This window comes from Dendropsophus ebraccatus, chromosome 6 (assembly GCF_027789765.1).
Source record: "Dendropsophus ebraccatus isolate aDenEbr1 chromosome 6, aDenEbr1.pat, whole genome shotgun sequence".
NCBI lineage: Eukaryota > Metazoa > Chordata > Amphibia > Anura > Hylidae > Dendropsophus > Dendropsophus ebraccatus.
Window position 1 is genome coordinate 79,025,828 of NC_091459.1, and position 17,524 is coordinate 79,043,351.

Consider the following 17,524-nt stretch of genomic DNA (forward strand, 5'->3'; position numbering starts at 1 on the left):
ATTGATCACTTTATCATAAACCACTGGGTGCCCCCCCCCCCCCTCATTCGTGACCACTGGGTGCCCCCCCTACTGTCTGTTTTTGGGGGAAACCTGTCTCTAGCTGCAGAGACCAGGCCAGAACACTGAAGGTATGGCAGAGCCTAGATAGTGTTAATGTCCTATTACACAAAGCAATTATTGGTCATATTACATTACATAATATTTTGCATTGTTTCTTTGTTACTTAGCCCTATGCCAGGTTAGCTGCATTCAGTATTCAGCCTTTGAGGTTTGTGTCTATCATTGTTATAGAAAAGGTGCTCTACAAGTCTTTTCCCAACCGTTTTGCACCAGATGTACTGTAAGTAAAACAAGAACTATGTTTTGGAAGATGGTTACCCCTTCTCTGAGATTAAAGTAGAAATATTACACTGTTTCCACAGGACAACAGAGGAGAAAACAATTATAGATTTCCATCTCCTCCCTGACAGTTTATTATAGCAGAATTGCTTTCAGGAAATGTAATTTTGAAATCACAAATTGTGACTGCTGATACAGATGCTCTGCTGCTGCACAGGGTTTTATTGTTCAGGTGGAGTGTTACCTAGGGCTTGGATCTGCAGTAAAACATCGCCACAGATAGCATTATAGAATTGGGGCAATACATTTTCTTAATCCTGCTTTTAATGAGTTCTACCTTCTCTTAAAGGAGTTTTACAGAATGAAATAATTACAGCTACTGGTATATATGTGCACGGACTGCACCAAAGGTCTGCAGTACTGTCCCATAAGTATTCCACATGTCTCCATGTATTCCAGCTATAGAATATATGGCCTATCTATAGACCATAACAGCAGTGCTTATAAGGCCAATTGAACAACGAAAGTGCCAAAAATAACCTAGGGGGTCCAGGGTACATTTATACAAAATACACACTAGCACAAAGGGCCATTAGCCCAAAGGGCCCCGGATCACCCCTGGTAAATCAATTAAAACGTAACTTTTAATACACTATTATATATAAAAAATGTGAACACCGTGATGAAGTTAAAAAACACTCTCCCACAGTCCACTGATACTTATATATTTTTGTCCGCCGGCCGGTGGTACTATCTATTATAACTGAATAGCTGCAGACTACTCTATCTAGGAACTGTGGAAGTAGCTGATTAAAACCTAACACACCGCCACCACAACTAGTTTCACCCCTATACGGGGCGTCCTCAGGTGTAGGGCAAATGATCCGGGGCCCTTTGGGCTAATGGCCCTTTGTGCTAGTGTGTATTTTATAAGGCCAATTGGACACAAAAGTAATATGGACACATTGGCCCAGATGTATCTATCTTTCTGAGACAAAAACAGGCACATTTATGTCTCAGATAGCGACCAATCACAGCCCATTCTAAGAAATGAAAGCTTAGCTGTGATTGGTTGCTATCTGTCCATAATAAAAATGTGTCTGGGCCATAATGCATTCATATCAATCCCAGCCTGGCGATGGATCTAATGACGTGATAATGTCAGTTCAGGTCATTGGAAGCATAAGTCTTCTGGTTGCAATACAGAGATGCCATATGTATTACACTTGTGAGAAATTGGCCTAAGGGAAATGGCTCCATAATGGGATAGAGCATGCCTGTGTAAAATCAGAAGCATACAGGAGTACTGTGTGGGCCCATAAAATTCTGTTCACTCACTATTAACCATTTTTTTTTGTCTACATTCTGTACCTATAGCATTCAGTCAGGCTGGTACTGTCTGTTTCTTTAATAAAGAAATAAAATAGTCTTTTTTTAAGAGCTGAAATGAGGTCAGTGTAACAGCTTCAGATTTTCCTTTGCGGAACCTCAAGCTTTAGTTTTTACCACTTTCAGCTTCGCACACACCATATTGCAGCGGAGTTTATGCAACAGAGCCACAGCAGATTTGATCTAAATACCTGAACACCGCATCAAATCTGCTGCGGATTCTGTACGTGTGAACGCACCCTTACGCTATGTTCACACTACATATGAGACCGGTTGATATCATCCCGGTTGGTACTGTAGTACCGGCCGGATGATCTTTAGTGCCGCAGAGTTCTGATGCGGGTGCATCCGTGCGTGCCAGCATCAGATCTCCACACTGCACACTATGGAGCAAGCAGCCGGAGCTGCTCACTCCATAGTGTGCACTGAAAGGGTTTTCTGCTGCTGCTATTCACTGAATAGCGGCTGCAGAAAACTGACATGTCAATTTTCTACGGGGCCACGGGAGATCCCGGCTGGAGCATATACTATGTGTATACACTTCGGCCGGGATTCCATAGAGGCCAGGTAACATATACTTGCATAATAATCACGGCCTTTGTTGCAATCAGCAACAACGGCCGTACTTTTACGAAAATATACGTTGTGTAAACATGGCCTTAACCTATTTACTTCTTTGCTGATTAAGCCAGGCACATTATTAATTCACAATCAGGCAAGTAAAAGTGGCTATACAGTGTATGGCAGTGGTGAACATTCCTGTGTTCTTTTTGGGGAGCCACAGCCACCAGATTGCTCTGGTAATGTCAATGGGGTTGGTCAGTAAAATTCCACCACACCTGACACCTTTTTCCACTGACGACATCTGTCGGTGAGGTCTTGAAAGGCCCCTATACACTTAACACTGATGGCCAGCATTCATATAAAGTGTACAAGGAACAATGTGAGTTTGCAGCAAAATTTGCTGCAAATCCCTTACTGTCATTCTGAATAGGATTACATACTCGCAGCAGAATTTTCATTCCACTGCAAGTATGTAAACGCCAGATGGGTGTATACATTACCAGTCCACGCTCTGGCTTGCTTCGGGTGCTCCCGGCATCCTGACGTCCTGTTCAGCCAATCAATGGCTGTGGCGGGGCAGTGGACACAGAGAGATTTATCTGACAAATTTTTTAAACCAAAGCCAGGAGACTATAAACAGAGAACATGTCCTAAAGGAATTACTGAGATTTCTCCTCTTTTCAAATCCATTCCTGGCTTTTGCTTCAAAAATCTGTCAGACAGTCTGTCAGATATCTGCATGTGTAAAAGGACCCGAAGTATTCAAAGCCTTTACTCAGTACTCAGTTGATCCACTTTTGGCAGCCATTCCACCCTTCTTCATCTTGTGTATGATGCCACAAGGTTTGCACACTTGGTTTGGGAATTTTTCTGATGTGTTGGATTTGGGAACCATTGGTTCATTAGATTCATGTCAGGGCTCTGGCTGGGCCACTTAAGGATATTCAAAGAGCAGTCTTGTCTGTGTCATAGGGTCATTGTCCAGTTGACAGGTGCTCCTGAGGCACTTGTCACGCCTGGGTACACCAACAAACACTTAAAAACAAAAATGGACGTAGAGATGCAGATTTGCAGATAAATCACCAATCAGTCAATTTTAAGTTGAACAAGAAAAGAGTCTTTACTATAATCCTTTGCTCTTAAAGGGGTAGTGCGGCGGTAAAGAATTATTCACAGAATAACACATTACAAAGTTATACAACTTTGTAATGTATGTTATGTCTGTGAATGGCCCCCTTCCCCGTGTACCCGGAAGTGTGGTGCGCTATAGACCCACGTCTCCGATCTTCAGTCAGTGATGTCTTCGGACGGACGGCGAACAGCTCCAACTGTCCCCAATGCCGGCCACCCTCTGCAGCGTCATCCGATGCTCAGCCGCGATTGGCTGAGCATAACTGTGCTCAGCCAATTGCGGCTGAGCACAGTTATGACGTGGCAGAGGGGGGACGGCGGCAGCGATTCGGCCGGCCGAAGATGACGCGAAGATGGCACAAGATGGAGGACATGCGCGACACGGATCAGGTAATGTATAATGCACCAACACTTCCGGGTACATGGGTGGGGGTGGTGGGACACGGGGAAGGGGGCCATTCACAGACATAACATACATTACAAAGTTGTATAACTTTGTAATGTGTGTTATTCTGTGAATAATTCTTTACCGCCGCACTACCCCTTTAATACAGAGTAGACAATCTCTTTCTTTAGATAGAAGTACAATGCAGATATATATAGTGTGTGTGTGTGTGTGTGTAGTCCAATCCCTTGAACGGGGTGTTTGTAAATTTGTATGCACAGCTTTTTGCTGGAGGAATAATACTTGAAGTAATTTTTTTTTCAATAGGATAGTCTTTGACTACTATAGGTTGACTGGCGAGGACTGAGGGTTACTTTGGACTGATTGGGGCCTACCTAGACCCTAAGGTACTCAACTGAAGGGGCTTTTAAGAGAAGATACCTACGCCCATGGGTATTATTTCTTCCACCTATCGCTGTCTATGGGCAACTTGTGACATAGCACAGGAGCGTAGGCGTATTAGACGACCTTTTAACCCCGAAAAATCTTTTCAGAATTCGGGGGTCATCTCGGGAAAGCTTCAGAAGAATGACAGATGCTTCGGGAGGCTCCGAAGTACCCGAAGCCTTTGTCATTCTTCCAAAGCTCTTCCGAGCGTCTCCGATTAGACGCTTGGCTCCTCGCGAGGGCTTCGGGCATCCCTGGCGCAGTCAATGTACGTCACACTGCCTGCCTGGGAGAACGGGAGGGGAGAAGAAGACTACGCTTGGAGGCCGGGAACGAGCCCCGGTGAGTTAACTGTTTGTTATTTTATTCATTTAGCTGCAGTTAACCCCTGCCTGACCGTAGCAGCGATGCGGTCAAGCAGGGGTTAACACTTTCCGGTGTATAAGGCGAATCCCTGACAATCTGATTGAAAGTCAGGGATAGTCTTATACGCCCAGTCGCCTTATACACCGGAAAATACTGTAAGTCCATCAGGGGAATAATCTCATCTCTGACTGGCTGAACACACACTGGAAGGACCTAATGCTGTGTAGGGATTGGCCAGATCGCCTGAAGGCACCTAGCTCAGGGATTGTACAGTAAGGGTACTATTACACCAACAGATCTGACGAAAGATTATCTGCCAAAGATTTGGCGCCAAACCCCGGAGTGGATTTGAAAAGAGGAGAAATCTCAGTCTTTCCTTTATGACCTGTTCTGTTTATAGTCTGTTCCTGGGTTTGGCTTCAAATCTTTGGCAGATAATCTGTCGTCAGATCTGTTGGTGTAATAGTACCCTTACTGTCACCTCATTCACCAGTTGGCAGTTAACCCCTTCCTCACAGCTGTGCACACAATTTACCTGACACAGTGACATCTAGTGGAGATAAATAAATAGTGCAGGCAGAAGTATAAAAATACAGTTACAAATAGGGAATATGTTTGCGAGTGTAGAGCATTACAGGTGGGCAGGAAACATCAAATACCACACCCGCTCTGAGACACTGCACTGTGAGTCTAAATATGTATGTTATGTCCAAGTGAAAGTTTCCACTTTGTCTTTATGGGATATTGAGTCTACAAGGATGGGTGAAGTTTTTTTTTAAAAGCACAAGACCTTAACATGGTGTGAAAATTGCATTATATCACAAATATGTTCAGGTCTGTGTTTTTTTTTTTTGTTTTTTTTTAATACAGTCTTTTCTGTTTGCAGCAGACCAGACCAGTTGCTTTATCACACATCTTTTTTAGAAGTCACACATGGTTTAGAGGCTACAGAGAGCTGTTCAACCTCTGTGCAGGCCCAGCAGGTCTTGCAAACTAAACTATTAGCCAGCATGCTACTAATGTCCCTAAATATCTTATTAAGGAATATAGGTAGGGAAGCATGTATGACATAGAAAAGTTAATAAAACAAGTCACTGCCAACTTAATGAGTCACATTTCATTTCTTAGAAACCGCTTAAGCACAGAACATACTTTTGAAATGTTTTCTTTTTTTTTGTAAATGGCTTCATTATAATGAAAGCAGCGAATGGGTTCGAACAGCCCCAGAGTAAGGCGGAACTTCATGTCCTCCTCTGTTAAATAAAATATTGTCCCCCTTAACAGATTTTTTTTAAGAGGAAGTGAGGAAAGAGTTCTGTCAGGTGAGATAGCAGACTCTGTATAATCCCTTTTAAGGATTTATTTATTTTTTTTAAATAAACTATAAAAGGTACATGCCTTTTAATGTACAGTGGTCCCTCATGTTGGTCTTTCCTGGACTACTGTAACCGCCCAGCAAATGTACCGCCCAGTGTTGTTGTTTTTTCTCTATAGTTTGTTATAAAAACTTTTATTTCTTAAAAATATGTAATGTTTAAACTATTAGCTGCTATTGTCTTTAAAGGAATTGTTAATTACAATAAAAACCTGATTGCACGGCTTCTTCAGATTCAGGGCTTTGCCAATTCATTCCTTCCCTTTCCAAAGAACCAGGTACATGATCAGTCAGAACACTTGAGTAATGATTTCCTATTGTGCTCTGATTTGTGTGCAACTGTGCAAGAAGCCCTTTAATCTATATAGAAGAAATATAATGAATCAATTTTTACTGTACTACAGAGCTATGAGATTCTATGCAGGCTTTATAGAATAGGCTTACTCCGGAGACTAAAAATATATTTTTTAATACATTTAATACAGTACAAATTACGTGGACGTTACTCTAGGCCGGTGTTCACGGCAGCGCGCTGGCTGAATATTCAGTTCAGGTGCAGGATTCACCCCTATCTACATATTTCACCAAACTTAAAGGGAATCTGTCAGGTCCGTACCAGGTACAGAGCTGCAGACACTGGCTGATAGGTGGTAGGAAGATAAAAGTGATGGTTTTGTTTTTGCTGATTGCCATTTGTAAAGTTATAAAATTGTGTTTTTCCTCAGAAGCTGAAGTGTTACAGCTATTTGTTTCAGTAGCGGACATATCACTTGTGCAGCCGTTTCAGCTGCACAGGGGCCCAGGCCAACCAGGGCTGTGGAGTCGGTAAGCCGCAGCTCCGACTCCAACTCCGACTCTTGAATTTTATCAGGAGCGACTCCAACTCCCGACTCCTGAATTTTATCAGGACCGACTCCCGACTCCAACTCCTTCATAAATGGCCAGTCATGTACCAGGGGAGTTTTTTTTATCACACTGGCTCAGCAGCTTCTCCCTAATGTATTACATCCTGGGGCGACTTATGAAACATACAAAGGAAGCTTCTCCTGTGTGTGCAGTGGATATAGCCAGTCTCCAGCCTCCATGTCCTGAACTACTCACAACTAGACTAGATGGAGCAGGTGATCTTTTCCTGCTAACAGTCTTCTATGTTTCTAACTAAATATTCACCATACTTAAAGAAACACTGCTAACAATGCCAAATACCTGTAATATACAGTTCAGCCATAGTGATATACAGGGGGTCACACATAGTGATATAGAGAGGGTTCACACATAGTGATATGGAAGGTCACTGTGGGGGCACACAATAGCACGCACACACACAGCCTACTGCAGCCATAGCATAGACCCACACCCACACAGCCTGCTGCAGCTATAGCACACACACCCAGCCTGCTTCAGCCCTAGCATACACACACAGCCTGCTGAAGCCATAGCGCACACCACACACACACACAGCCTGCTGCGGCCATAGCACACATACACACTGCCTGCTGCAGCCATAGTGCGCACACACACACAGCCTGCTGCAGCCATAGCATACACACACAGCCTACTACACACACGCGCACACACACACACACACACACACCTACAGCCATAGAACACTGAAGAAAAACACAATCTTCTCCCAGAGAGAAAACACCACACTGAGGACAGAAGTTACACCTACACTACTTATGTCTTCTCCTCCTCCTCCTCCTCCTCTATATTACACAGGATATCTTCATATTACACTGCTGCTCATATACAGTCATCCAGCATCCAGGAAGAGAACAGCCTACTGCAGCCATAGCATAGACCCACACCCACACAGCCTGCTGCAGCTATAGCACACACACCCAGCCTGCTTCAGCCCTAGCATACACACACAGCCTGCTGAAGCCATAGCGCACACCACACACACACAGCCTGCTGCGGCCATAGCACACATACACACTGCCTGCTGCAGCCATAGTGCGCACACACACACACACAGCCTGCTGCAGCCATAGTGCGCACACACATACACACAGCCTGCTGCAGCCATAGCATACACACACAGCCTACTACACGCACACACACACACCTGCAGCCATAGAACACTGAAGAAAAACACACAATCTTCTCCCAGAGAGAAAACACCACACTGAGGACAGAGGTTACTGCTACACTACTTATGTCTTCTCCTCCTCCTCCTCCTCCTCCTCCTCCTCTATATTACACAGGATATCTTCATATTACACTGCTGCTCATATACAGTCATCCAGCATCCAGGAAGAGAACAGCACAGATCTCCCCCCACACAATGGACTCTTCCAGCTCAGAAACAATCTGCCAAATAGTGACCGACAACTTTTCCATGACCCACCCTTATCTAATAGGACCAGTGTCCTATTACTGATATATTCCCCAACCACCCTTATCTAATAAGGCCAGTGTACTATTACTGATATATTCCCTGACCCCCCCTTATGTAATAGGGACAGTGTCCTATTAGAATGTTGCTCATAATATATATTCATGAGCAAAACTTGTAAAATTCATATCAAAATTCAATTCTACATTTTTTAATGATTTTTTTAAAGCTGGAGTTGGTACATTTGTTTCCAACGCCACCCAAAGCTAACTCCGACTCCACAGCCCTAAGGCCAACAGAGGGGCCCGACAGTCTCGGATTTTGAGCCTCAGCCTAGCAGGCCTCTCCACTGCCCCGGGCTTCACTGGATAGGTGATATGTATTGTCCATCCACCCATGTACCAGGCGCCTGATCAGATGTCCTGCCATCTGCGGCCCGCCAGCACAGAGAAGCCAGTAGCCACGGCTTGCATCACGCATTGCCCGCCCCACATACCGGACTCCTCTATTGAATACATGAGCCACGGCCAGCTGCAGTGGTGCCACACTCCTGTCCTGCTCCAGGAAGCGTGCACCAGTGACGTCACCTGGCGGTTGGCAATGGCAGCATTGGGCATCCTGATGACTTGGAGGACCACTGGGAGGATGGGTGGCAGCCGGGATGGGTAGTGTGTGAGAATGGGGGTCAGCAGGATGGGTAGTGTGTGTGAAGATGGGGGGCAGCAGGATGGGTAATGTATGAGAATGAGAGGTAGCAGGATGGGTAGTGTGTGTGAGGATGGGGGGCAGCCAGGATGGGTAGTGTGTGTGAGGATGGGGGGCAGCCAGGATGGGTAGTGTGTGTGAGGATGGGGGGCAGCCAGGATGGGTAGTGTGAGGATGGGGGGCAGCCAGGATGGGTAGTGTGAGGATGGGCGGCAGCCAGGATGGGTAGTGTGTGGGGATGAGGGACAGCCAGGAATGTGGTGGCATGGTTTGATTATGGGGGGCCCTGGCAAATTTTTTGCACAGGTGCCCTATGCAGTCTGTGTCTGCCCCTGAACTGTTTGTAGCATTTTTCTTGGAAGCTGAAGTGCCACACCTGTCTGCAGCGCTACCTGGTAGGGACCTAACAGATTCACTTTAAAGTTGCAGCAAACTGATAATATAAAGATGCATGCAGCCTTCCTGTCCTCTACCTATTAGGATCTGGGAGCAGGTTAGGATTGCCACATGTTAAATGGCACAAAATATAAAACATAAAATACAGTAGTAGAAGTGTGTATACACTTATTGACATAAAAAAAGAAAGCATTGTGATATAAATGCTGGATTTCTGTAAACCTCGTCATGCAGTCTTGTCTGAGGCAGATATGGAAATTATTATATTTGTGGTCTGATGTAAGTGTAAGAGTGCTTCCCCAGCTATCCTATAGAAAGGCAATTGGAGGCTACTTTTGGTTAGTGTACCTGTTTCTGAGGGGACACATTTTTAGACTGGGAGAACCAAATTTGTTTTCAACCAATTGCCTGCCATTAAGGCTGTTCTGAAGTTAGGAAGTGTTGGGAACATGGGGACACACGGTGAACAGTATCCATATTGTCCACCAGTAAACAAGATTGTTTGATTCACTGACAAGCATGAACAGCTCCCCTACTTTCCTTGTCCACCATACAGATACAGGTGGCACTTTTATTACACACCCTGTCCCTGACATTTCCAAGTGATTAAAGGGGTACTCTGGGCAGGGGCCTCTTTAAAAAAATATCTCTGGAGAGGGGGTGGATGAAAAAATAATGTCCAGCTACCTCCCTAACCTACACTGCTGCAGTCTCCAGCCGCTCTGTCTCAGATGGGACTCAAGACTCGGCTGTTGAATCCCCCGCCTCTGCTGCTGAATGGCTGAGCAGGGCTGCCAACCTCACATCTCGAGTCCCTTCTGAGACGTAAGCAGCCAGAGACCGGAGCAGCATGAGTCAGGGAGGTAAGTGGAAGGCATTGTCTTCATCCACCCCCTCCCCATCGATATTTAAAAAAATTTTTTTTAAAAAAAAGCCTCCCGCACAGAGTACCCCTTTACCAGAAGGAAATCTACTGTCACAGCGTTCGTTGTATGCCCAGCCATTGTCTCCCTTAGCATAAAGAAAAAAACCTGAACTTTTTTCCTTTTAATTTTATAGTGGTATATGAACACCGCTCAAGGCTAGAAAAATCTCTACAAAAGGAAAGACTTGAACTTAAGAAAGCAAGAGAAGGTAAAGCCATATTGAAATATAAAATTGTAGAAAGTGTGTGTGCTCTATATATTCTTTCATGTTTCCTCTCTAATCATATTACATTGGAAAGTGTTGCCCATAAAAAAAACTAAAAATACCAAGTCAAAGTAAACATGTTATACTTAGCCTTAGCCTATAGCCTGTTTAATTTGGTCCCTAATAGCCACATGTACTAACCATGGCTGCAGGATGTCCTTAGTCAAAGGGGTTGTCCAAGAAATATTTTCCTATTTATTCCTATGGAGCCGCCGGAGAGAGCCAAGTAAGCTGGAAGAGTGCTTACTCGTCTCTCTCCGGCGGCTCAATAGGAATGAATAGAGCCTTGGGTCATGTGCTGTACCCACGGCTCTATTCATAAAAGAGAAGCTGGGGGCCAGATACAGAGATCAGCAGTGGCTACAGAGGTCCCCAACTTGTCCATAGCTGGACCTGTGACCCAGGGGCTCAAGTTCTGTTGGTGAATCCAAAGAGAGACTTATAGGAATAGAGTTTCATTTGAGCTCATTCTAGTGCTGAACATTTAATAACCTTCATATGGTTCCTTGGGAGGAGCACTTTAAATTCCAGGGACACTTTAAGAGAATTGCACAGATGATCCACCTACACATTTTGCTTTGGTCAGCTATGTGTTCTAGATGTAGACAAAGCACGGATGTAAGCCATACAGACTTATCTCTACATTTCCTATGCAAATGAAGAATCTCAGGCAATTAATTATTTAGTTTCTGACCAATAAACTGTGAAATTGCATTTTGTCTTATCAGCTGAATGAATGTGAATTTTATTTGTATTGTCACATGACTGAATTTTTGCAAAGTACAACAAAACTAAAGTAACTATTGAGACAAAATTTCTGATTTTGTTAGCTGCTTTCATCTTTTTGAGGTACATGATTTTTTTTTTCCAAATGACTTGCTGCTGAAAATCTTTGTGCTATACTGCTGCCATCTTGTGATACAATGGGATTATAACATGTACAGCATGCAATTGGAAAATTATGGAGAAACAGTCCAGAACTCACCTTGACATCTCGTTAATCATACTGTAAAAATATCTGCTATCTTCCTTGCCCTAGCTTGTGCACAGGTTTCCTTAATAAAATCTGTGTTTTCTCAAGTCTTAAATGTCTCTTTTATTTAACATTCAGAAACTTCTAGTGTGACCATTATGCATTAATAGAGGAAAGCAGGTAGGGGTACTATTAGTGGCATGTGAGGCTGGGTTCACACTGACGTTTTTGTCTCCACCACAGTTTCGTTTAGCTGTTCCATTTTTAACAACATAAACGGAATCTGACGGAACAGAAGGTATTTCTGCCGTTTGCAAGTTAATAGTTTTCATCAGTTATTTCATTGAGCATGTGCAGAAGTGAGAAACAAAAAAAAAATATAAATTGATATGAAAGCGGATTCCAACTGATGGGCAAAAGTCATTTTTTTTAAAGCCAATATGCAAATGGACAATGAAAAAAAAAGAACATTTTGCAATCAGTTTGCATCAGTCTGCTCAGCAGTTTTTTGCTTATTCATTCAATTAATATGGATCTGTTAGCAAATAAGAAAAACGTTAGGGTGAACCCAGCCTTATCTGAACTCCTTAAATGTTGTTACAGTGTGAAAAGAAACATGGAAATATTTCAAAGGGCCCATCCAATCTTTATTCATTTATGTATATCTTATTTACTGTTGTGTCATTTGTAAATAAATACCTCTTCTGTAAGCCAGCCTTGTTTGTAGTCACTTGACCATGCTCCTGGTGTTTTATCTCCTGCTTGTATGACTCCGTTTTGCAAGTACATTCATTTAGAGAAAAGTGGTGGTCTGTTACATAGCCAACAATGGGAGGGAAAGAGCGGAAAGTGTGCTAAATGAGAATATTTGCAAACATTTTTAAGTTTAAGGGCTTGCTTTAACTGTGACTATGTGTTTAACTATGATAGTTGATGGGAATACCCCTTTGTTTCTGTAAAACTGAAAACCCTCTGAGCAGTTTTGTAGGATTTTGTGTCGGGAAAAAAATATTTGATATTTATTGACATTGTAATATTTTTTTTCTAGATCATCTTGTTTATAAACTAGAAGCACAAGAAACACTGAATAAAGGAAGGGTGAGTAAAGTGGTTTTGTAGTCTATATACATTCTATATAGTTTTATTATCTGTAGCAAACCATAGGTTGATGTTTTTAGGTTACTCATTTATGCCTTTCATAAATGCAGTGCCCCTTTTGGCTAAAATCACATTTCTTTGCCTATTGTATGTTTGGGCTACCAAACACCCAGACAACTGCTTTTAAAGCAAAGTTAGATCAGCAAATATAATGTGTGAATCACTATATGAGTTAGGTAAATGTCAGATAAACCTATTCATTTTCAACAGATGATCTCTTGTGTGTTTGATCTGATCACTTAGATCTGCATTTGTTCACACAGCCTATTCCATGGCTCGATCATCGTGTACCCAGGACTGCATGAACAGTGTCTTGGAGTTACATCTTAAGGCCCTATTCCACGGAATGTTTTTGAACGATTATCGTTCATAAAATCGCTCAAACGACCGCTCGTTAACGATATTCGTTCTGTGGAATAGCTGTAAACGAGCGAACGACAACTACGAAATAGTCGTTGAGTCGTTCACTATTTTATTTTTTCAACATGTCGAAAAAAAATCGTTGGTCTTTCAACAATAATTTGCTAATCTTTTTTCGTTGAATAAAAAAATCTTTCAGTCTTTCTTGAAATGTCTACCTACATTTCCCCACCTACTATTGCTCAGCCCGGCGAACGTTTTAAACGACCATGTACTGACCGCAAAAAATCGTTACACTACAGATATCGTTCACGTTCCCACACGTATTATGTGTTATCGTTCGCTTAAAAAAAATCGTTAAGTGCTCGTTAATGAGCGGTCGTTGGAGCAAGTCTATGAACGATAATCGTTCCGTGAAATAGGGCTATTACTGTGTAATTGAGCTAATTAGTTTTGACAGGTCAGAATTGAGCAATCAGCCGATAAGCAAGTGTTTGCTCGTTCGTCTGCTGATGTCACCTATTACACAACAGGATATCTGCCCTATTTGATAAATAATCTTCCTGTGTAATTGGACTAGACAAGATTTGGAGAGACACAGCCCTGTCTCTATAAGGTCTTACAGCTGACCCTCATATCGGCACAAACCAAACCACGAGGGGTAAAGAGCTGCCTGTAGAGTTCAGATGAGGAGAGGGGTACAAAAATTGCTAATCAAGAGTATAGTGGCCTCCTTCATGGAAGGAGTTTGGACCAATCTGTGTTCTTTCCCTAGAACTGGCTGCCCCACCCAACTAAGTAATCATGGGAGTTCGGCCTTGCTAATTGGTCACTTGTGCCGTGCTCCAAAGATCCTGTGTGCGGATATGAGACACCATCACTAGATTCACACAGGACGAATCCGCAGCAAATTTTACGCTGCAAATTCTCAGCTAAATCTGCTGCAGATTATATGTCAATGAGAATACATACTTGCAGCGGGATTTACATCCCACTGTGAGTATGTACGTGACAGCGCCATTAACCTCCCGCTGTGCTGGCCGGAGCATACATTACCGTCTCTACGCTTCTGCTTGCTTTGGGGGCTCCCGGCGTCTTCACATCCCGCTCACATCCTGCTGCAGGGCAGTGCACTGATTGGCTGAGCGGAACATCAAGCCAAGAACCCCCGGAGCAAGCTGGAGTGCGGAGCAGGTAAAATATGCTCCGGCCGGCGGGGGGTTAATGGCGCTGTCAGGTACATACTCACAGAGGGATGTAAATCCTACTGCGAGTTTTTATTCTATTTGAAAGTCATTGGCATAGGAGCCAAAGCAGATTTCGCTGCAAATTCGCTGCAGATCTGTTCTGTGTGAATCTAGCCTTGTGGTATGTTTACACATAGAGATTTATCTGAAAGGAGAAATCTCAATCTTTCCTTTATGACCTGTTCCCTGTTTATAGTCTGTTTCCGGTTTTGGCTTTGAAAATCTGTCAGATTAATCTCTCTGTGTAAACACACACTTAAAGCAGGTTCTAAATAGACGATCAGCCGATATTGGTGCGTTTGCCCAGTCTTCGGCTGATCGCTTTCACTTTTACACTGGCCGATAATCGGCCATAGGAGCATTTCTAGCTAGGCTTGGAGAGTGTAAAAGGCTCTTTAGACAAGGCCAAAGTTTTACCTTCCAACATGACAATGACCCTAAGCATGCAGCCAAGACAACACAGAAACAGCTTAGGGACAGCTTGATGAATGTCCATGAGTGGCCCAACCAGATTCCTGACTAGAATTAAAGATTCCTGTAGAGACCAGGAAATTGATGTGCATTTAGGGTCACCATCCAGCATAAATCGACCCTTGTGTCACTATACCTAAAAAGACTAAAGGCTGGAGTCACTGGTTCATTTTTTTTTTAGCAATATTTTAGCCTTTCCTTCTCAGTAAACCAGTAAAGAGTTCTCACATTCTGGTTTCAATTTGTCATTATAGGCTATTGAGTATTTATGCATGAGAGCTAGACCTTTTTGTTCTAACTGCAACTTAGCAAAATAAATGCATCGTGTAGAGTTTGTTTGGCGCAGGTGTCTTTGCTAAGTGAGAATTATAATAAACAACCTGCTTTATCTTTACAGCAAGATTCCAATACTAGATATAATGCACTCAGTGTGCAGCACCAAATGCTAAAGGTAAGTTTCAGTGTCATGTCACATCCTATGCAGACTTCTACTTAAGGAAATGTTCACTTCCATAGTGAACTTCCAAGTGCTATTTAAACTTTTTTTTAATTTGCAAATGTATGTGATCATTTAGTTGTGGTACTACTTAGGCACTGTATAGGGATTGCTCTCTATTCAAACTATTTATTTTACAAATAGAAAGTATTCTGTAACATACAGAAGGGTAGCTTCACACGTACAGTATCGCAGCGGATATGATGGTGCGTATCTGCAGCAGATTTGATCTAAATAACTGAACATAGCATCAAATCTGCACCATCAAATCTGCTGCGGATCCTGTACTTGTGAACGTACCCTTATAGTGATCGTAAAATATATAGACCTGTCATTCAGATCAAAATGGTAAACCAGCATAATACATTGGATTTTAGGTGATAAGTATATATTCGCTTATATTCACATTAGAGCCTATAGGTCAACAGCAACTTATTTTTTTTCACATTTCTTTAAAGAGTCAACATGAGGAATTAAGAAGGCAGCACAGTGAGCTGCAGTCAGAACACCAAAAACTAGGAGAGGATCTAACTAAAACCTTTAGTGACCATAAAGAGAAATATCTACGATTGCAGCAAGATAAGGAACAAGAGGTGTCAAAGCTTAAAGGTTAGTGATGTCTTCTCTATCGTAGGTATACACTGGAGGTAGATGGATACATCTCATACACTCCACCTAACATTTTCTGTAGAGAGAGGTTTTTCCTCACAAAACATTTAGCAACAGGTTAAATGATAAATGTTTTCTGAGACACCATGACCTCCATCACTAGAACAGGAATTCCTAGTTCCCACCTGCATGGCCGCCATGAGGAATAGTTTAATATAGCAAATGCCAAGTACACACACTACTCCTCCATATTTACTCAATGACATTTACCAGGAGCATATTTTATGAATTGTGTGAATGTAGGACAGGCCAAATGTACCCATTTTTATCCAGATGACTTGCTGCTTTGTTATAGATGTATATTCCATATTCCCTATCTCCAGTACCTTAAGATACTTTCTAGATATAACTTACAAAAAAGCTATTTTGAAATATCTTTTTCCCAATGCCTGACGATTGCACATTTCACATTTAGCCTATTATTTTAATGTGTAACGGTACAGTTTGGGTGATTTGGGTTGACTAAGCAATATAATAAAGGATTATTTTTTTTTTTACCGTGCAAGGGAACTGTGCTGACATTTTATATAGGTTGGTTTTCAAAGTTGTATTTATATTGGAAGATTTGCAGATTTCTGTGGTTTTTGCAAGTAAAATGCTGCTTATTATTTCAGGATTGAGCTACAATCTACGGTTCTCTAAGCTATAAAATAGATGAAGTCAACCTGTTGCTTTACAGATAACTCTAAAAGATCCCGTCGGTCCTTTCTTACTAGTAGTAGAATTTACTTCCTTTCAAATCTGTCCTGAATGATGAATGTCCAGGCAAATTCAAATCATGGGATTTCTGCATGAAAATCAGCTGACCCCATGAGAGATCTGCTGCATGAGATTATTGTCATCTTTCCAAAAGCAATAAGTTAAAGGGGTATTGAGGTGAATGTTGCTGAGAATTATGTAAAAAATAACAAATAGCAATATTTACCTACCCCACTCTTCCGCTTCTCCCATTCAAGAGACTGCCACGACCTGCTGCCCATCTCTTTTTCCCTGCTTTTGAAACAAAAATTGGCCAGTCACTGGCCAAGAGAGGACACTGCTGTGGCCAGTGATTGACCTAGTGGACGGGTCTTGCTCCTCCTCCTTGTCTCAGAAGCTGGGATGAGCAGCGGGGAGTGAGGGTCCATGGAGCTGTGGGGGGCCAGAATTAGTAAGTATTGTATGTTTGTATGTGATTAGAGCCGGGAAGGTATAGTAAAGTTAGCACATAGATAAGCCTTAAAGGGAGATGCATCTAACCTGCGGATATGTCCCTATAGCGTACGGGGCACTGAGGATAAAAGTAAGTTTCATACCTTCATCCTTGGTGTCATTTTTGTCCAGTGATTTACAGTTAAAACCGTATGCTTTAACTACAACTGCACTAAATCGGCTCCGAGGATGAAGGTAAGCTTCTCCATTCACCATAGGGAGATATCAGCAGGTTAGAAGCGTCTTACCTGCTGATAGTTTAGCTTTAAATTGCTTTTCTTAAGAAAACAGCTATAGAGTGGGGAGAGACCCAGACCTTCATAGAGT

General features: G+C 42.6%; 1 protein-coding gene across 6 annotated transcripts in view; it reads left to right on the forward strand.

The window, feature by feature from the left end:
* Positions 1-17,524, forward strand: part of GOLIM4 (golgi integral membrane protein 4) — an 85,569-nt gene that overhangs the window by 39,466 nt on the left and 28,579 nt on the right. For 5 of the 6 annotated variants that reach the window (XM_069975246.1, XM_069975250.1, XM_069975247.1 and 2 more), the window contains exons 2-5: positions 10,501-10,575; positions 12,654-12,703; positions 15,239-15,292; positions 15,796-15,946. In XM_069975246.1, the coding sequence (XP_069831347.1) occupies positions 10,501-10,575; positions 12,654-12,703; positions 15,239-15,292; positions 15,796-15,946 (330 nt within the window). Of the gene's footprint in view, positions 1-5,229; positions 5,309-10,500; positions 10,576-12,653; positions 12,704-15,238; positions 15,293-15,795; positions 15,947-17,524 lie in introns of those variants that run through there. The other variant, XM_069975248.1, reaches the window with a different exon arrangement.